This window comes from Anas acuta, chromosome 2 (assembly GCF_963932015.1).
Source record: "Anas acuta chromosome 2, bAnaAcu1.1, whole genome shotgun sequence".
Lineage (NCBI taxonomy): Eukaryota > Metazoa > Chordata > Aves > Anseriformes > Anatidae > Anas > Anas acuta.
The window spans coordinates 24556361-24577648 of NC_088980.1; the positions used below are offsets into that span (position 1 = coordinate 24556361).

Consider the following 21288-nt stretch of genomic DNA (forward strand, 5'->3'; position numbering starts at 1 on the left):
AAAAAAAAGTGTTTTGTAAAGTAATAGGACTTGTTTGGTGACACATTTGATGGTACTTCCATGCTGGTGGCAATAATATAAAACCAACAAAGATGACTTGTTGTAAACAATTTATTAAGTAGTAATAAATAAGAATCTTAGCAGAAAGAACTATACAGCATTAAGGCATATTAATACTGTTGTTAAATATGTGACTGTAACACACATCTTAACATTCTTCCTCTAGTTTTGTAACAAAGTGCTGTGTATGGAAGAGTACTTCTGATACCAGTGCGCCACGATAGCAAGGACGCACTATGATGGACCTAACTGTTGCATTATTTACCTTAAATAAAAGATAACCATCCATGATTTACTGTTCTTCATGACAGTGAAGTTTCAGTTTTAAAGCACAGCTTTCTAAGAAGGTAACAAATGAAGTCTCCTGTTCACTTTTTTTTTTTAAGATGTTAATTTCTTAAAATGTACTTCCTAGTAGTGAGGTACTAGTAAAGGCATTATAAAACAACACAGTTCCTAACACTTGTTTTAATCTTCACTTTAAAAAACAACAAAAAAAGCCACTTGTCTGTAAGTTACTTTACAAAATATTGCACACTGTTTTAGCATGCAGTTTACATGGAAGAAATAGTCAAGTGCACTTAAAACCCCAAAATGCAACTAGGATTTTTAAAGATGTATCATGAATACTATTTTAAGGTACAACAACGTTTCAGACTCCATAGCATTCAACCTTACACTTAAGACCCAACACGTTAAGACCCAATCCTAACTGCAAAGAGCAAGAATGCTTATAAACTGTATTGTTGCATTATCAAACTGTAACTGTTACATAAAGTATAGTCATTCCTGCATCCTGCACTCCTTGTGGTTTCAATAAACTGAAATAAGTAATGAGTAGGAGAATGAGTTTAACAGAAATAACTCAGTACATCCTATATGAGCGTTTGTTACTGCATATGTATTGCAATCCAGGGTAAGACTTATTAAACTTTCTGAAGACTTCTGAATAAGATTTATTTATAAATCTGTATCTCTCTCTCCTTCACATACAAAATTTTATATTGCACAGCAAAAGTAAAAATCCAGTTTTCCTATAACAAGCATGCTAAACATTTAATATGGCTTTTGTAGATTCAAAGTATTTCCCTTTTGACATCCTCATGCAGTATTTTAGAATAAATTTGAATACAAAGTATGAGAAAGAGTAAAAATAAAGCCAGCTATAACATTCGTCAGAAACCAAATAAAAAATATGAGTTTATCAAAAGTAGTTGGTCAAAGGATTGACTGGTCTTCTAGGCATACTTATCAACAGTATTTTAAAAATAAAGTTTGTCTACAAATACTAAAACATATACAACCTCCTTGATGTTCCACAGAAAGACAGGAAAGGTAAATAGGTTAACTGAGACTTGCTTAATGGCACCAGCAGTCCCATAATCCTCTGGGAACCATAGTTCCCAGATTCATTCTCGTCCAACAATCAAGAATCAAGAATGATTCCTTATTCACTCTCGTCTGACTGAAATTTACATTTTACTAGCTTTATTGGTTTACCTGAAGCTCTACAATAGCTTATATGCAAAACAAAAATATTTATAAAAATAATAGATATGTTGTATAGTTTTTTAAAAAAATAAACCATGCAGCTTCTGTACAAAGTTAAAAAAACAACTGTACAAATAGACTTTTCTATTGTGTAAAATTCATGTTTGTGGAAGTCTTCTGTTAGGATGGGAATTGTTTTTTGCTTAGCCATAAGATGCTGTTTCATAACTTTTCCATCATTCATTTCTTTCACTTGGCATTAACTGGCCATTTAATTTCATCAGAAGTTTTACGACGAGACCTGCCTGTACAAGGGCATACAATTAAATTCTAATCAGCATTTCAGATCAATGACACAAACAATTTAAATATATGGCAAAGGTAAGTATACAGAAATGTTAGAAATTACATAATTTTAGAAAAAAATGATGAAAAACGAGAACTAGGTTTTCCTCATAAATCAGAAAGTGTTTTTCAAAACTTTAAATCACTTCATCCCTCTATCCATATTCTTAAGAATCAAAAGGCAACTACTGTCAAAGTATACAAGACACTCAAAGCTGTAGTTCTGTTGCAACACATTTTAACATGACATATTATCACTAATACCATCCAATCTCAAACTCCGCTAATTTTGATAGAAAAGTTACCAGCGCTAATTCCGTGATTCTTAACATAAAATTGTCCTTAGAGTGTAAAGCATTGGGTACATGCAACAAACAGTTTCCATTACAAAAATTCTATTCCCTAATAACTGCAGATGTATTTTTATGTATTTTGAACCCTAAAGGTTTCACATACTAGGAAAACAAGCAAACACTCTGAAATATTAACAAGAGTTCTCATTTGAAAATCATTTTTGTGGGGACTTGGTTGGAGCATCTTTTATATGGAACAAGGGTTGTCAATCTCAAAAGAGAAGTCTAGGAAAAATAATTTAGCATAAATAGAGGATGAAAAATGACAATGCTTACCTGTTTGGTATGCACAATAAAGCTCATTTTGTTTTCCAGACTGTGTATTTGAAAACATGTATCACCATCTCCCAACTGCCACATAAAGCAGCCATACTTTAGGCTGAGGAGTAAAGCCTACAATGAAATGCAGTAAACCGTCACTCAGAAAATACTCTCCATACTTACAAACTGAATTTTCCTTACTTTTCCTTACTTTAGATAGGATTCTACCTAAGTGAAACAGTATGTTCCATTATCTAGTTGTAGCTTATAAAGTAGTCAAGTAGAAAAATACGAGGCTTTCTATTAGTAGTGCCTTTTGAAGACTTCAAAATCTTGGAAATCTTCACAGTCAAGTCGGATGTGAAAAGAGACTAGTAAAAAAAAAAAAGTAGAAAGTAGGAAGTAGCATGGGGAATTTAAGAGAACAGAATTAAAACTTAGCAGCTTTTATTGGCAGATCACGTAAGCTGACCTTTGTTTCCATGTTGAGGAGATGCAGCCCTTTCACATTGACTCCTACGTACACTTTGATGACTTTATGGCTACTTGAACTTGCTTTGGTGAATATCTGGCCGGTGAAAAAAGCTGCTCCATAAGTAGGAATTTCCCAGCAGTTCTGCAAAAACATGCGCTGAAGGTGATGCATCTCTTTACTTACACCTTCACTGGTGCTGAGGTTCTAGAAATAAAAGGACAATGGCAATCAACACGTCTTCCCAAATAATTGTGTTTATTTGAAGAAAATCCAAAGTTTAGTAGAATTCCCACTAAACTAGTATTCCCAAAGTGCTTTCCAGCAACCATTCTCCTGTACCTATATTAAACCCTGGAGTCACAGAAAAACTCAGATGCCAAAACAGACTGAGGCAGAAAGCAGGTACCTGTATGAGCATCAAAAAATCTTAACCACAGACACCCGAGCACTGCAGATGCCCACAATTTTCCTTCTCTTAGAAGTACGTTGGACTTGTCAGGCGCTAAATACATAAAATCCAAAAAACCCTAAGCATTCACCTTCATCAACCCTTCAAGTGTTCAGATGAGCAAGTATCTCCCCCACAGCGTGGATTTTCTATTTTTTAAACAAAAGGCAGCACAGCTTTGTTTTCTTCAGCAAAGCCCTCACTTGGAGTGAGATGTGCTCCTGCTGTTTCCTTCCTCTTCAGTAACATGAAACAGTCACAACAAAGGGTTGTTAGAATGCACTCCCACCTCAGAATATACTGGTGTAAAACACCCTAAATAGAAAAAGGGGAAATAACTTTCTGAGTTCTGAAACTAAAAAACATTTCTGAAACAAAAAACTGTCTGGGCCACACATGAGAAGGCACAGGGACAAGAGGGAACACAAGTCTTTAGCAATTAGGGGGCCATAATTGTGGGTGTGGTGGGTGGCACCAACCTCTTTGGTTCCACACCCTGCATTACTGTTTATCTGAATTCTACACAGCTATTTTTAAAATGTAAAATATATGAATGTCTTTGGAACAAAGATTGCAGCTCCTTTCCCCTTTTCTTGCACTCAAAAATAGTGTCCAAAGAACAGAAGGCTAAAAAGCTGTGCTCACTCTTACGTATTATCAGATAAAAGAAAGAGTAGAGAATACTCTGCTGTGCCCCTTTCTACACCAGTCTTAGAAAAAACATCATCTTCCCCTTCTTCATCTGTATTACAAAGATGATCTGCTGGTTTCTGACAGAAAAGGTGTAGGCATCAGGAGAAAGCATATGATTGAGTAACCTCATCTTAAAGAAATTGTGGCAAGGCCTGAAAACATTCCCTGTGTGCCTCTGCAGAGTTTCCTGTTGGCTACTGTAAGTGATGCATGCATGTCAGCTGGTACAATTCTCCCTGTCACATCTCACTTCTTCCACAATTTGTTGCAAAGTTCGCTAATTTAATTTTCAGGTGTGTCTGACCCAGTTTGGAATTCACAGCCCGAAGTTAGATGTCTTCTACAGAAGCAGCCCAAGTCCACGTTTAAAAGTTTTGCTAAATGACCTACTCTAATCAGTGTAGTTTGTGAGTCAGTACCACTAACATCTCTAACATACAAGTTACATTGGCACAAAAGAGTTTATGGATCTATCGCTGCAAGAAGATGGGAAAATACAAATCCGCGTAGATTTTCTACATGTCCACCTCAACTGGCAACATCCCCCAATGGAAAGATAATGTTGAGGATAAATGAACAGGTGACAAAATTATACTTATTTTTAAGAAACAAAACAACTGTAACTGTGTAAGAGATAGAGCGTTCCAACAACCCATACTAAAAATTCAGAGCATACACATTTCCAGCTTCGTTTACGAGCATTTTTGTTCATTAACTGACAATCAGTCAAATATATGTTTAAGACAGGATTTTCTAGAATTTTACTATTTGTCCTACCTTGTATTCATGAAGTATCCTGTTTGTCCAGTGAGGAGCTTTACTCTTCAGTTTAGTGATTGGCACTATGGATTTAAGATTTTCTTCACTACAAGAAAAACAAAGCAGAAAAGAAGTTGTCCCTCATCAAACAAAGTAAGGACTCAGAACAATGTCTGCCACTTTGCATCTTCAAGCCACATACACAGAGCTAGACAGTCAGCTCTCATTCTACCATGCCTCCTCAGATGAGAAACTATCCTGAAATTGAAGCTGGGGCTTCCTAAGATGGTGTGCAAGTTAATGGCCATGCAGTTGACAGAGCTTTGTGTTAACCGCTCTGTGTCACGCATTATGGACATGGCAGGGGCAGGAAATGCTAGCAGCAGAACACAACTCTTACTTGATTACAGACCGGTTTGGTGGTTTCCAGTTTGGAAGCCAAAATTATATAGGGACAGTCGCTTAAACCAGAAAAATCACATAACTTGGTAAGGATGACAGCTTATGGGCACTCTTCCCTTCAGTGCTGTGTTCAGTACCAACAATAGCCAGGCCCATTCATCTCCACGTGAAAATTAAATAGCTTCACTCTCATATTACGAGCTATCTATAGAAAGTTCTATTTTTAAAAGAGGCAACAAACACCAAAAGGAAGCTGTAAAAGCCTAGTTGGCTTTCATGCACTCTTAATATAGGCTGCATCCCTTTTACACTATATTTGTCCATAACTTCACTACCAAACAGAAACCCCACACAGGACAACGCATCCGGGTCACTGCTGGTTTTCTGCTCAGCAAGCTCATTCATCTGGCTTACTCTGTACAGGTACAGTCCCTATGCCTAACAGAAGGCAGAGAAAAGAACGTGCAAGTGAGGCAGTACAGCCAGCCCTTTCAGAGGCAGCTCCCACTTGTATCAGTGTAACTGCAGCAAAAAAATGCACCTGATTTACTGATGGTGGAGGACATAACCAAGAAAAGCAAGCCAACACAGCTCAGCTGCTGCTGTGAATGAGAAGAGATAAGAAGTATAGTAGCCTCCCAGGATAGCACAGCTGCTGTTACATGAATGAGCTGGTGGGGGGTGGAGTGAAGGTTCACACAGCAGAGGAGCGAAATCTTGATGTGTTCAGGTACCACTGTAGGAATGTATGTGGGAAGAAAAAAACACATCCCAGAAGAGCTCAGCCACAGCTCTACGGTCAAGTGAAGAGAAGGTGAGAGAAAAGCACCATCTGGCACAGCCCTGCTGGTGCTGTGTTTCTGACCAATTTGGTGTAGCATTTCACATGCAAATGTGAACAGAAATAACGCTCTCCATAGTCTCTCCATACCCCCTCCAAAAGAGGGAGGAAAGCCAGTCCAGAATCTGGTTTATCTGGACATAGTAAGGAATTCCTTCAGCATAGTCCAGTCTCCATCCTGTTAAAACCCTTCACTCACATGAATACCGTTATACATTTTCATACTACTGGATCTCAGCACAGACTTGCAGAATACAGAACCTCCATCCCTCTGCCTGGGACTGCAATAAGTAAAGTTAGCATGTTTTTCAGACACCGCATCTAACTTCTGTTAATGCTACAAGGGTTATGTGGTCACTCTGAACTAGAGCTCAGTGACAGTAAATAAATAACGCTATACCTAAAATTTGAGAGTTTCACACTAAGTGGAACTATCTAAAATATGTCATTGAAAAACAAAATTTGATGTTTTAAATGCACATACTTACTTCAGAAAGCCCTGTTTATGTTTCTTGCTCTCATAATTTCCATAGACTATTTGTAGGAGCAGACTTGCCAGTGTGATTAGTTTGGCATCAGGTGATGTATAGAAACCTTTCAGTAAGTTATATCTGGCTTCATCAAAAAGAATAAGAATAGCTAATGGATCCTCAATCTGTTAAAAAAATAAATAATTAATTAATGATTTCATGGTAAAACAAAATGAGCTTAGAAACAAGAAATACAGTTTCTCATTGATTCAGAGATAGAGCACAAAGGTGTGATCCTGCTTGAAATGTACCTTTTAGTAATGCTTTGTAATGGTAAAAATGACATTTTTTTTTACTGACTTAATTCAAGACTTCATTCATCTAACGCATTTGCAAATTAAAGGTGACTAGCATACCATGCCCAATCAATAGGTTCACAGAAATACTGATATGTGTCCTCCTCCCCTGTCCCACTTCTCCCATCAATTTTGAATATATTTGAATAATCCCACTGAAATTGACTAATTAAGTATTGGATACATCACAGTATGAGGAAAAGAAAACAAGGCATGACAAACTGAGACTGGGGCACACGGACTTACAATAAACCAAACAGTTAAGAAGGTGAGAAATTCAGAGAGAGAGTCTGAGTGAATGTTGAGCAGGCATGGGGCAGAACTTGAAGACAAACTCTTACAGAAAAGGGAAGGAGAGAAGAGATCTGGTTTAAGTAAACATGGAAATTACTACAGTCACTAAACACACTAAGTGTTGATGTTCAAGGTGTCCTGATTCAGACCATGGTTTCACGCTATCACTTCTATGTGCATACCTTTTTTTCTATTTCCAGTGGAAGTCTCACATCTCTTCTCAGGAAAAGCTGTGAAGTTTCCCTCTGAGGATCCAGATTTGTCAGTTCAGTGAATATTTCAGGCCAGTCTCGAATATGCTGCAAAGGCTTGTGATATGGCTTCAGTTGGAGGCCTAGAAAATACCAGTTTGTTTATAAATAAACAGAACAATAACCTAGCATATACATATATGGATGTTAAATTCTGTGCCAGAAACAGAATATCTCAAACTGAGGACTCATTAACAAACAGCTTTCCAATGCTTTCTAAACTGCTACATATAAAAGGTTTTAAAAATACAGACATATTGACAAAACTCTTGGCATATACTTAATAAAAGCACTAACAATGAACCTTTGTTGTTTTCATCTTCCCAAGAGTGAACTTGTATTTAAAAACCTAATGGAATACCAAGATGGACCATAAAACCACAAGTAGAGGGAATCCAGAAAGCAAGCAGACATATTAAATAAATCACAGTAATTATTATGGGACAAAGTCCAAAAGTATGATTTTGATAGAAAAATACAGATATAGCTTATCTTGCAAACATACTTGCCATTTTTGGAGATATAATCCATAAACCTTTCACAACAGACATTAATTTTTTTTAAATATGTGAAATATCTTATCGGGCTACAGTAATTCAAATTTACATGTTCTCCTGTCTGTACCAGAGATGATATAAATGCAGAGGTTCCAGCTACAGTCCTGCTATATACAGGAGTCCATACCTTCAGCTGTGCTCATTCACTTGTCCTGCCTGTCTTTGTGACTGCTGTTTGGCTGTTTTCAGTAGCGAGGAACCAGAGCTGTATTTGTTTTATCGTTACTGCCCTAGCTTCTACATTGTGACATTTTACATTATATGCAAAAATTCAAGGGACCTATTATAGTGGAACATGTTTTCACTGAGGATAATCTATCTATTCATTCTACTTATCCCCCCTACATTCAAACACAGAAAAATATTATCCATCCTATATACAAGGAGACTATGTGGTCTTTACATAGTCATGGCATGCAACAAACTGCAAGAAATGTATTTTTAAAACTTGTCATTAGTTGTTTGAAGTACTGTATATCAGAAGCTGATTCATTTTTAAACTTAGGCTAAATATCTACAGAATTACTTCGTTTTAAACAAACAATGTATCAGCGAATATTTCCCCTAAAATGCAAGGGTAGCATTTCTGTGATTTAAGTAAAACATGATATATATGCTTAGAAAAGGCAGTAAGACTTAAACACTCAAACACTTCTTTCATGTCTACAGCAGAAGGACTGGACTAGATGATCTTTAAAGGTCATGACTTTAAAGGTCATAATGGACTAGATGATCTTCCAACCAAAGCCATTCTCTACGATCCGTTCTGTTCCAGTTATTACATTCAAATGTGGGTTACAGTAGCCAGACTGCATACAACTACCATACTTTTATATTTTAAAAAAGTAACAATGCAACAGTGTTGAAGTAGTAGAATAATGACATCAATAAATAGAAGTTTGAATGCAAGGCTTCTGTCTTAACAGTACTGTCAACACAGTATCCACTGGACCTTTACTGTGTTTTGTAAACAGAAAGGCAATCTGGAACAGGCTCATCTTCTAAGATGAAATATATTTTAGGTGCCACAGTGAGAGAGTCAGACCTACTGGAGATAGCCAAAACAATGGGTAAAATGAAGTTATCTGTAGCTCTGAAAGCACAGTTTGAAGATATCAGGCTGTAAAGGTTGGGAGCTGATCTACTGCAGGAAAGCTTAAGCAGAGGAAATAGAAAATTGGGTCTCACTCCTTATGCAAAATATATAAAGAATGACACCTGTAAGGATCACAGAGTCTCCAGGAGGGGCAAAGCATGTTAACAGCCTAGATATAAATTAATTCCTAAACATGGTTTGTAAGAAACTGATACAGAGTATTACAAAACTGTCAGAGACCATGTTTCCTATTTTCTTAAGAAAATTGTCATTTTTTTTAAAGGCAAACAAAAAAACTTATGATAAACTCTCAAGTATAACTAACCTCCCTGTTACTTACTGAGATTCTCAGAACAGATCCAGATAGTGAAGTATTGCTGAGTTTCTTGAGACAAACGCATCCCTTCCATTATCTGCTGTACAGTGGTATTGTTTCCATGTTTCAGCTCAACAGAGCGGTATGACCCATCCATACGATAAATCCGCGCCTTTTCATACTACATAAAGAAACAGTGTTTAATTCTTTCACATAAACTTGTACAAATTATTGTTGGTGCTTGACACTGTTGAGAAAAAACACACTGCACAACTTCTTCATATTTTTGTTTAAGAAAACTGTATGTTTCATGTCCCATGCAACTTCTTATGAAGTGTTTTTTTGTTTCGTTTTGTTTTTTTTTACCACAGTAACTACAAGATAGGTTCTACTGATATTTGAGGAGTTTGCTTCTGTTTAACTCAAAGGCAAGCAGGAACTTACAGAAAAAGGGATCTGGGCTCAACTGCCTAAACAGATCCTGAAATGACTACCTCACTATTACTGGCATGTTATGAACTATTCTCACCATTAGTCTAATCCAAAAAAGGTTAATTTTTCAGGAGGACAGCACCATCCTTTACACAGACCCCAGCAAAATAAGAATACAATCTCACTAAGATCTTTTAGCCCTTCGATAATATTGCTAATAATAAATCATTTTCCCCTTTCAGAATTCCCAGAACCTTCAATGATTTACGTGTGGGCGTAGAGCGCGCTTTCTGAGAGACTGAAATCAGGTGCTTAAAGCATATACATATACACAAGTCATACAAAGTAAAGAAACATCTTGTATTCATCTCTCCAACAGGTTCAATGTTTCAGCTTCTCAAATAAAATGTTGCAAGATTGTGTTATTTCCCCTCCTCAATCTGCTCAGTGCTCAAGACCTGCGTAGCCTATTTTGTAGAAGTCTGCATTTAAGCAGCTGTGTCCCTGTTTATCAGCACATAAGTTAATAAGGCATAAAGAAAAGTAATGGTTATATCATCAAAAGTAGACATGAGATCAATAGTTAATGTGATACTTCTACAAATAAATCAAATAATCACATTTAAAGCCTTACAAGCCATAAATATTCACAGAAAAAATTAGACAAAATGCTAGTTTGTCAATATTTGCACTAACAATTTAAGTACACTGCATGTTTCCAGTAACAGCTATAAGTCGGCCTAGCTCTTCCACAAGTCTATGTGTAAATTAAATATAAACTTCAAACAATTTAGAAAATAAACACATACAGGTTTATTTATGGCTTCCTTCAGCAGTTTTGCAGTTTCTTCCCATTCGTTTTGTTTGTTCTCTTCACAGACATTCAGTGGAGACCTTCCTTGTTGATCAGTAATGTGCTACAAACAAACAGAAACACAGAAAATACATTGTTTTGACTGGAGATGGGTAAACACATATTTTCAAGATTAAGATCCTCAATCCTGGGGTTTAACATTTCATTGATATAGAATGGGAAAAGCAGAATGGAGGAAAAACATGTAAGCATTTTTTTGGCAACCTCTCCACGGGATGACACATTTTGATCCGGACACAAAGTATTTCACATGCACAACCTAGAAAGGGGATGTTAAATTGCCATTTCTGTACACAAACAGAACTTACTCTGTCAATTTCTGGATGATTCAGTAAAATTTGTACTATTTCAGCATGCCCACCTCCAGCAGCAAAATGCAGAGGAGAGCTAAGCTGGCCATTCAAAAGGTTTGGATTGCATTTCCCTTTCTCTAACAGCATCCGAGTGGCTTCAACTTTTCCATACCTGCAGATAGATTAAAAACAGAACAGACACAAGTGTAAACAACAATCTTTTTCAGATACTCATAAATATGAAAAAGTACATTGCCATGCTCAAGAGTTTAACTCTGAAATGACACCAAAGAGAAGGGAACATTAATAAGTTTGTGGAAACTATTGTACACTTCCTCGGTACCATCTAGTAACTGTTTATTGGATTCATTACGGACACACCCAACCTTGCTTTAAACAAAGTTGGGGTAGCTGTAGCAATGCAGTCACACCAAAAACAGGTCTCAGCCTTGCCCACAAGTAATATGATTCTCAAAATCCTTGTGAGAATCACATTAAACCTTCTGACTGTCACGTAGATGTCTCCTGAGAACACCTAAACCTCACAGTGGTAATTGGTAAATCTGGTGTATGCAGTTCATGTAAATTTTCTGAGAAACACTAAAAGTCAAATAAGTTTTTTGTTTGCTTTCAAACAACTGAGCTTGATTTTCATGTTCTTCAGGTCATCAGACGCAATCATAAATACAGAAGACTAACTTGTTTAAGGACAAAACAAAAGCATTTCTACAACAACTGACAAAAGCTTTGAAGGAATTATAGATTAAAATAATCACAGAATTAGAGAATCAGACAAGTTGGCATCTGGAAATTACCTAAATCAGCTTCCTGCTCAAAGCATGACCGTCACCAACACTTGCTATTACTGTACAAAACTACATGTACTTGTAGCCTTTAACCAGTAAAGACTGCAAAAGTTACCACACTAAACCAGACCCAGCAATTAAAACAGGTGCTTCAGGACAGCTATAAGAACAATAGATAAGTGTTTGATGATATGGTATCCATACCTGGTCTCTGAAACCATTCAGATAGCAATTATCTCAAAACCTGAAGCAATATTTCTCTTCAAAAGGTTAACACTAACATTTATAGTTTGAGTCTAATAAAAGTCTAGATTTTTTTCCTCATTTTTGACTCTGCACGATGAATTACACAGGTGCTTAGTGCTAAAGAATTGCTACAGCAAGAATATGCTTCATTTGCAAAAATATATCGAACTGACTCACCAGCATGCATAATGGATAGGTGCCCAGTGGTCACTGTCTAACTGATTAACAGAAAACTTTTTGTCCAGAAGGTGGCTTAGTAAATCAGAATCGCCTTCACAAGCACTCCGATGAAGAGGGAAATCATCTACCCACTGGTGTTCCCTATTAAATTAAAGGGAAAGCAGAAGGAAAACACAGTTCAGTAATATTTCAATGACTAACTCACAACTAACTTCAGATCTACAGCTCATGCAGCTAAAAGGTGTATTTGTACAACTAGTATTTTAGTCATGCAGTAGCCAAGCCACAGCTGTACTCATTATGCTAAGAAATGCTTCCCTAATGTTTGTAATTTAAAACTTCCTTGACCCATCCTTTAATTGTTGTGTTTCAGTACTTAGAGACTTCAAATAGATTTTTTAAATAGGCATTTGTACAGTGAAGCCCTAAAGAGAACATCATTCTGAGTCTGCCAAGTACTACTGTAATATAATAAAGCAAAATTATCTATTAAAGAAAAAGAAATGTAAGGTAATACTTGTCCTCTGTGACACTGCTCATGCTACGTTGCCACTTTTCTCTTTTAGGAATCTGAATTTTTGAATAGTCTGGGGCTCCAAGGCCAAAGTATGGATTTATTACCACTTTGTCAACCTGTGAAGACATAATTTAAACACAACTGAAAAAAAAAGTCTTACTGAGATTTGGTTAAACAATCCCCCATCCAACCCAAGTATTCTCTTGGAACCAAATTTATGCTAGTGACATTTTATAACTAAAGTGACATTTTATAACTGTTCAAGTGTGTGGATTTTAAAACCTATTTGGCAGTTAAGTGTGCAAGAAAGAAATCTGACCACATTAAAACACAAAGCATGCTCATATGAAATATGAGCTGTAAAATGAAAATGTACATATGTTTCACAAATATAAAATGAAAATACAGTTCTTACCCTATTGGTATATTGAAGGTCAGACCCAAACAAGGGATTATAGATACACATATCTGCTTTCTCCAGTGCCAGCATTTTACTCTTTATTTCCAAGGCAGTATAACCCATGTGTAACGAGCTCTCTGTTTGACCAGGTTCTATAGCATAGGCAGGGTTTATTACATTTGTTTTAATTCTCTCAAGAGGAGATGGTCTGAATAAAGCTGGGATGGAATGAGACTGGGTATGCCGTTCATCCAGCCACCTGCAGAAGAGAATGAGCAAGTAATTCATTTTCAGGTAATAAATGAATATTTTGGTCATGTCTGGCCGTTATTTTATTTGATTAAGGGTTGTATGCATGATAACTATACATTAAGAAATAATTATAATGTGCACAGAATTTTATCACACTAAATTACTCCCCCCAGATTATTTTTTAATAGAATATAGTTAAGCAAACGTTTGCTCAAACACATTTCCGGCAGATGCAACCTCTCAAAGAAAAGGAAATTAAGATCTACAGTAAAGGTAGCGATGGTTACAGCCAAAACACGTAACCACACCAAGTTATCGTTTCATTTACTTTCAGTTCATCAGTGTTACTACTCTCAGCATACTCATTTTGAAACTTAAAGCAATTTGTTTAAAGTGTGAGCTGAAGTTTCAGTATGTACGCAGACTGAAGTTTCCTTTGATAACTCAGAAACTGCTCATTCTCTTTCATGTAGGCTACCACCTGCTTTTTCACATAGCTTTGCTGAAGATTATTCTGTTTTAAGTGGACTCCTCCTGACAATACAGAATGGCTTTAGGGTCATGTGGAACAGGACATTTTAAAAGTCTAAAGTCAGGTTTGCATTTTAGGTTTCCACACATTCTTTCTCGAAAGCTTGAAATAAATTCATACTTCACTAGAATACAGTAAATTCTTTTTAGTGATTTACCCCAGAAATGTAGAAGAAAGAAATAGATGCTCTGGAATGAAAGATCCACTGACAGGATCATTTGGATCTTGCCAGTCCCAGAACCACGTCTAAGAATGTGGCTTGCAGTTAAAAGCACATTCTTAGGCCTGTATTTTTAAGTCCCGGATCCAACCTATCACGTCCTGCAAAAGCTATGTTCCTTTCACTTACTCATAGTCCTGCTGAGAGGAAGGTCTTAAAAATTGTGGTCATTGTGCTCTAAACACCCTCTTGCCTATCTGAGGGTATTTTCAGGTAATTTCAGTTGATAGATTAATTTGAAAAGTTCAAAAGTACCATATTAAAGTGTTATGTCAGACTACCTCCCTAGAGAATTACCCATATAAACTCTTTTCTATTATACTTCCAAAGTTTCTCTAACAGCTGTAAGCCTGGTGACGCATTTTAAGCAGAGCTTAGAATCTGAAGGCATAAATTAACAAATAAATATAAAATCTGGCATAATGGTATACACAGAAATACTAATGAACTGCACAAAAACTACACACAGAACTTTGCCAGGCAGTAGTCTGTAATTATTATTATTATTGTTATTATTATTACTTTTTGCATTAGCCAAGAGCTTCACCTAACCTTATGTGTGGCAGAAAAAGGTGCTCATAAACATGATGTTTTCCTATTTCCTATTAAAGGCCTCATTAACCTACAGTTCAGACAGACTTACTCCTGCAAATAAGTTCATACATAAGTATGTCTGGTATTTCTTTGTTAAGGGGACATTAAATGCAAAAAAACCTGCTCACATGTTCAAATTTCAAACTCCTATAAATCTGGCTAAACAACTAATCACCATTCTGAAACTTAATTCACTACTGCAAATAAACATGTATGTCTGGGAGAGATGCACTTCACTGTTTCTAAAGGCAAATCTAAATGGTATAAAATTAATAAGACATTTCCACTGCAGTCTTGCAAATACTCTTATTGATAACATTCATGTCACTTCCAGAAGATTAAATATTAGTATTTTATGTGATTTTATAAAACATTCACTGTAAGCAACGACTTCCAAGAAGCCACTTGATTTAAACAAGCACACCATTTCTCAGTTTACAAAAACATTTTGAAAAAGATTTAGAAATCTGTTGTCATGGTTTTAGATTCTGATAAACATGAAGAAAGCAACCTGATATCAGTATGATTTTCTTTTTATTCACAACGATGTAAAAATTATTTGCAACATCTCCAAATTTTTTTCTCTTCTATTTTACTGTACTTTTATTTATGTCATTTCTTACTTGTCCAAGGCAATTAACATTCTTGCAGTAAGTGTAGCAAAGTGGGTGCTGGATTCACTGCAGACCCTCATGATGTCTTGTAAACAGTAGAACACGGGACATCCCGGACTGTATGCATATTTTGTATTATCTGTAAGGGAAACATACTCTGAAGACTCATCAAAGAAAACAATCTTATTTTCCCTTCTGCATCTTTTGTAGTTATGTGTTCCCAACTGAGAGTAGCTGAACTTTTTCCATATAATAATTGATAAAAATTATACACAATCCTTACATAACAATTTACAACTCAAAAGACTAGCCTTAAAAAACACAACGTGTTCAGTTACTACACCATCACTGTGATCGGCTTCATCTGAGAAATTAATGTGAAATGTTTGCTGTTGTCAGAAAAAAAAAAAAGAATAGGGCTTAGGAACTGAAGAAGTGTTTAACGCTATTGGTAACTCCACAATGGTATTTATTTATTTGATAGTTTTTATCCTTAAGGACTATCACAAAAACAAAAAAGGAGTTTCACCAAAGGCACACAGACACTTATTTCAGGCCTGTTTTTAAAAACTTTCCCGACAAGCAGTTTACTTAGTTTTCTAAAGAACTTCTTCACCATTGCACATTAAACAAAACTGCTTACAGAATTCACTAAGCATTCTTCTCTGAGTAAACAACACTGAATTGAATAGTCTGGATGCCTTATTTACAATTGCATTCAGCAAGTTCAAAGGAGGTGATTACAGTTCAAAACATATGCATTAAGTGAACAAATACAGCTTAAATCCATAAGTGAAAGTGTGCTATAGTTATAGAAATAAATGCAATCCATTAAAATCAAGTTTTTCCCATGCCTTTATGCAACATTTTCAAGTTTTAAAGTGTTCAGAGAGAGGTTTCCATGCAAATCTAACTTTTTAATGTTTAAATACAAATCATACAGTGTATTCATAAGAATTCTTAAACCCTCAACTGAAGTTCTACTAAAACAAATGCAACTTCAGAAATTATATTTAGTGTTACCTTTCACAACGGTTGGAACGATGTAAAGTGATGCCTCCTGGCCTGTCTTCTCTCCATCAAGAGGAAACTTCTTCATTAACACTACACGCTTCCCTAGTACAGTATTAAGAAACAAACAAACAAACAAAAAAAAAAAAAAACAATAAAAAATTAATCAAGAAAACAAAACAACCCAGAGTTGGCTAACAGAATGCTTACCAGACCCATCCTTCCTAATTTTAGGAAGAAAAGTCACTTATTATTAGCTATAATGTAAAGCAAGGTTAGAAAATCTAAATAAATACACAAAACAAAGAACATAAATATGCATATACCTATTAGCCTGAAAGATAACAGACTGTACACCTTATTTCACAGTAGCTTTTCTATGCCTCTAATTATTCAGGTAGCATTCACCCCCTAAACCACTCATCTTTAAGTTAAATAAGATTCTTTCTGAAATGGGAAAGTGCAGCTGCATGCAATATTTCAAGTTAAGGTAATTCATGTAGTGTGGTAGGACAGTATTTTCTGCATTATCCTCCCTTCTGCCCTTACAGAATCCAGCATTTTGTTTGCTTTTCTGACCGCAGTTGCATATTTTAGCAGAGGCTACACTAAACAGTTCATATTAATGCATGGTTCCTGAATCAATTTAAAACTCTCCAAACTATGTAAAAAACAGACAGTTTTTGCTTTTGCTTTTGCTAGGCATCCCTCAATGTGTACTAAGTTATTTCATGTTTCCTGCTTCACTGCCTTTGTTAAGTCCATCCAACCCCACCTATTGCTACGTACAACATTTTACCGTGCAAGCAGTTTATCCAAATCGTTAGCACTGTCTCATCTGCACCGACAACCTTCCCAGTGTAACCTTACTTACAAAACAAAGATGAGGTACACAGCAAAAAAAAAAAAAAGTGCTTTAGTCAGTATAGTTTATACCAATCTGGAAATTAAATAAGCTGACTAAACCGATTTTTGTCAGCACAAACACAAGGTCACCTGCTGGACCAGCTATGTCACAGTAATAAAAAAGAAAACATACCAATCAAATTATAATTGTAACTGATACAGTTATGCCACATGTTTTTTCATGTAGATATTGCATCTCTTATACAATGCTGGCATCAGATCAGACCAAGGTTAAAAAAGGTGCTTCAATCTGCTTTGCCAGAAGTTTAGTTATAAATCTCAATTTGAGGTGGAGTAGTAGAACAAACAGGCAAAGTTTCACTTAAGAATCTTTTAGTAAGCATTTTATGGACTTGGAAGGTAACAGGAAACAATGGTAGATGAAAGGTTTTAGCTGTGCGGTGGTTTTTGATGTAACTCAAAACGTACCTTCTTTTTTTTAATTTCACGCTCTTGTATTACCTTCATGTGTCCATTTAAATTTTAAACTATTTTATAGAGCTATCAACAAAAAATGAGACTAGAATATTCTTACCTTTAATACCCTGATTGGCTGGTGATATTGGTTTGGTGGCTTCTAATACATAATCCAAGATGCACTGGGTTATCTCAGTGCTTCCCTGCAGTTTAGTTTCCAGCAAAACTTTCTTTCTTTTTTTCTTTTGACCTTCAATGGGAACTTCGAGCAGCAAAATCTTTCAAACAATAAAGAAACAAAAGGTGTTTAAGCATGACTTAGACAAGCACTGAACAACTGGGTGTTTTTTTTTTGTTTGTTTGTTTTTAGGTTTATCACACCATGGTAAAAGCAGTAACCAAATTCATGAAGTATTGAATCTGGAGGAGCAAGACAGTGAAGTCAGAATGACCTCTGCAACAGTAAGGTTAAAGATAAAAAGACAAGGCTGCTCCCTTGTACTAAGCAGCCCACAGGGCGAAAGGCCCTGATGTGAAATGAAAGACAAGGAAATTACACAAACGTAAAGTGCTCAAATAATCTAATGATGGTGTGACACACAGTAGGTATGTGACATGCATGTATGTTATTTAAGAAATCTTACTGTCAGATTTTCTTTTTTGCCGTGTTATTATACATTTATTATTACATATTATTTTTTAAATGTTAATAAAAAAAAAAATCTTAAAGTTTTACTTCATAGGATTTAGCTCGATATTCCCGAGAATTCAGGCTAGCAGTATTTTTTGGACGAATCACAGCAACATAGGCATCTCCAATGTTTTCTGGGTTTCCCATCTCTCCTCCTGCTTTTTTAATCTTATCCCTGGAAATAATGAATAAACAGTAAGTAAAGATTCAGCTGATATTAAAAACAAATCCAACAGCACACTAAACACCAGTATGCAGTGGTTATGTCCACTGATTCTTTGTGTTATTCATTTATTATTCATTATCTCTTTAGCTGGAGAAATACCAATGGTTACTATGCTTCTGCTTACTGTTCATGAAATAATAACACAGACAAAAATAAGAGAATGAGGAAAATCTTACATTATGTAGATTTTATATGAATAATCTTGTTCTCTAAACCACTTTTACAGTAAACATATTTTTTCCAATTTGTAAATAACTCTTCACATTTTGCAAGCCAGACATAAGGCCAAAGAATTTTAGGACACTGAAAAAAATGTTTTAAAGTTATAAGCATGGTAATTCACAAAAGGTGCTGTCACAAAGTACTGTATTTCTATCAGTTACACACGGATTTCAGGAAAAAAAACTTGAACCCTTTCCTTTTATTTCTCCCAATATGAAGTATAATAGTCTTGACTACAGTCCAAGTAACAGAGCTGATAAAAATAAGCTATAATATGGATTTCTTTTCTTTAGCAGGATTGTAAGCTGAGCCACAATCCATTCAAGCACAGCTTCTGGAAGCAATACGTCTTCAGTTTTAGCAAAAAGTGAATAGAGGTCTCAAATTTGATTTAATACAAAATTTTGCTTATGCTTTAAATCAACCTAAAGTGACAACTCCTGTAATTATAAAATCTTATGAAAAGGATTGGCAAAGCCTCTTACAACAAAATCACTTCATAGATCAGATTCAAGACAGCCTGTCATGTCTGGCCATGAGCACTTTTCAGATGATCATTTTCTTCATTTGCACATGTCCACATGCTATTTGCAGATTAATCTTTCCACAAAGATTTTTAATGTTACTGTTTATATTTTCTTCACCTTTTCTAGGAGAAACAGAGGTCTTCAGATTCCCATGCTTTTAGTCCAATATTTCTGCTGGGATCCGACTACCTGAAAATACATTGAAAACATACATAAATAACAGCACACACAGTTTCACCTTCAGTTAAGACAACTGCATTAGTTAGCTGATGTAATGGTGGCACTCAAGTATATCAGGAAAGAAGTATCTAAAGATGGGTTGGCATTGCAGTAGCTTCTAGGAACATCAAATAAGCAATGCACTAACTCGTGAGATTTAAAGGAACAAGAAACACCCATCCCTTGCAGGCAGCTGGTCAAGGCTTGGTGTCTGGGTGTCCTTACATGCACTGGGGTACGTTGGGTTTGGGTCACAAGTGGGGAGAAGGAACCTGCGTGGCCAGGGCTGGGCCACCTGGGTGGCTGGTGTGTGGGCAACAGGCGGATTTGCTCGCAAGGAGGCTGCTCTGCACTCTATCCAGAGAGGGGATGATGATAATTTCGGGAAACAACTAGCTCTGAGAGCTGCCACGTGACTTCAGAAAACAAAAACGGAGGGTGAAGAAGGAGGATGTGACAATAAAAACTTTCAGAAGACACCACCTGTGACTTGATCCTAACCAGACCCTTATGGCTGTAATGCATACGTGTCCCAGCAGATGTGGGCGCTGAAGAACATGCTTTGACCAGATCCCTCCGGAGCTGCTGGCCTGTCCCCGCTCCCTCACACCTCCACTGAGGTGTGCTGCACTCCTTCGACCTCCCAAAGGAAGAGGCCTGACGTGCACCCCTGAGGTGGTTTCTACCAAGCTGCAATGAGGTGAGTGAAGCTGCACTTCCTCTCCCACACGAATCCTACAATCACTAAGCTTGGCAAAGGCCTCCAAGATCATCAGGTCCAACCACCCCCCTACCACCACTGTCACCCACTAAACCCTGTCTCTAAGCACCACGTCCAACCTCTCCTTGAGCACCCCCAGGGACGGTAACTCCACCACCTCCCTGGGCGACCCGTCCCAGTGCCTGACTGCTCTCTCTGAGCAGAAATGTCTCCTCATTTCCCACCTGAACCTCCCCTGGTGCAACTTGAGGCCATCCCCTCTAGTCCTGTCACTAGTTACCCATGAGAAGAGGCCGACCCCCAGCTCCCCACCCCTTCCTTTCAGGCAGTTGCAGAGAGCAATGAGGTCTCCCTGAGCCTCCTCTTCCCCAGACTAACACCCCCAGCTCCCCCAGCCGCTCCTCACAGGACTTGTGCTCCAGGCCCCTCAGCAGCAGCTGGACACGAAGCATGGCCATGACCCCCCTGCCGAAGCAAGGCAGCACCCCCTTTCCCTCCCCATCCCTCCCCACAGCACCCCGGGCCCTGTGGCAGGGCCGTTCCCCGCCCTCCTCGGGGCCGGCCGCCCCGCGCCCCGCTCCCTCCCTCGGCCTCCTCCGCCCGGCTCCCCGCGGCCGGGGCCGCCCCAAACTTCCCAGCCCCTCCCCGCCCGAGCCCCAGTGCCCTGCAGAGGCCGCCCCACAGCGGGGATCCCCCGGGGGGCCCCGCTCGCTCCCCCCTTGCCTTCCTCGCTGCCGCCGGCGGCCGCCTCCCCCGGCGCATCCTCGCTGGGCGCCGCAGCCGCGCCCCGCCGCGCTCCGCCCCGGCTCCTCCCCGCTCCTCCTTCCCTCCCTTCCTTCCCTCCCTTCCCTTCCCTTCCCCGGCTCGGCGGATCCGCTTCCCGTCGGAGCCCCGCGGGCCCCGGCCGCCCATGAGTTTCC

At 37.7% G+C, this 21288-nt stretch overlaps 1 protein-coding gene across 2 annotated transcripts; it reads right to left on the reverse strand.

Moving 5' to 3' along the window:
* Positions 1–95: 95 nt before the first annotated feature.
* On the reverse strand, positions 96–21209 carry KRIT1 (KRIT1 ankyrin repeat containing). Of its 2 annotated transcripts, XM_068673943.1 has the most exons (18): positions 21092–21209; positions 19546–19617; positions 18499–18628; positions 17881–18040; positions 16452–16544; positions 15438–15567; positions 13232–13475; positions 12817–12932; positions 12297–12440; positions 11083–11239; positions 10710–10817; positions 9493–9649; positions 7431–7582; positions 6617–6783; positions 4904–4991; positions 2983–3189; positions 2526–2642; positions 96–1856 (listed from the first exon to the last, which is right to left on the reverse strand). In XM_068673943.1, the coding sequence occupies exons 3-18, from the start codon at positions 18598–18600 to the stop codon at positions 1788–1790; spliced, it is 2211 nt and encodes a 736-aa protein (XP_068530044.1). In that variant the 5' UTR covers positions 18601–18628; positions 19546–19617; positions 21092–21209; the 3' UTR covers positions 96–1787. The 2 variants fall into 2 exon arrangements, with proteins under 2 accessions (XP_068530044.1, XP_068530045.1); XM_068673944.1 differs by lacking the exons at positions 96–1856; positions 2526–2642 and adding an exon at positions 2702–2881.
* Between the last annotated feature and the right edge of the window lie 79 nt (positions 21210–21288).

Coding starts and splice junctions, on each gene's coding strand:
- KRIT1 (XM_068673943.1), bottom strand. CDS start 18,600: ATGGGAAACCCAGAAAACATTGGAGATGCCTATGTTGCTGTGATTCGT. Junction 9,650..10,709: donor AGGAAGCCATAAATAAACCT/GTATGTGTTTAT, acceptor TTCTTTATGTAG/TATGAAAAGGCGCGGATTTA. Junction 1,857..2,525: donor TTATTGTGCATACCAAACAG/GTAAGCATTGTC, acceptor GCCCTTGTACAG/GCAGGTCTCGTCGTAAAACT.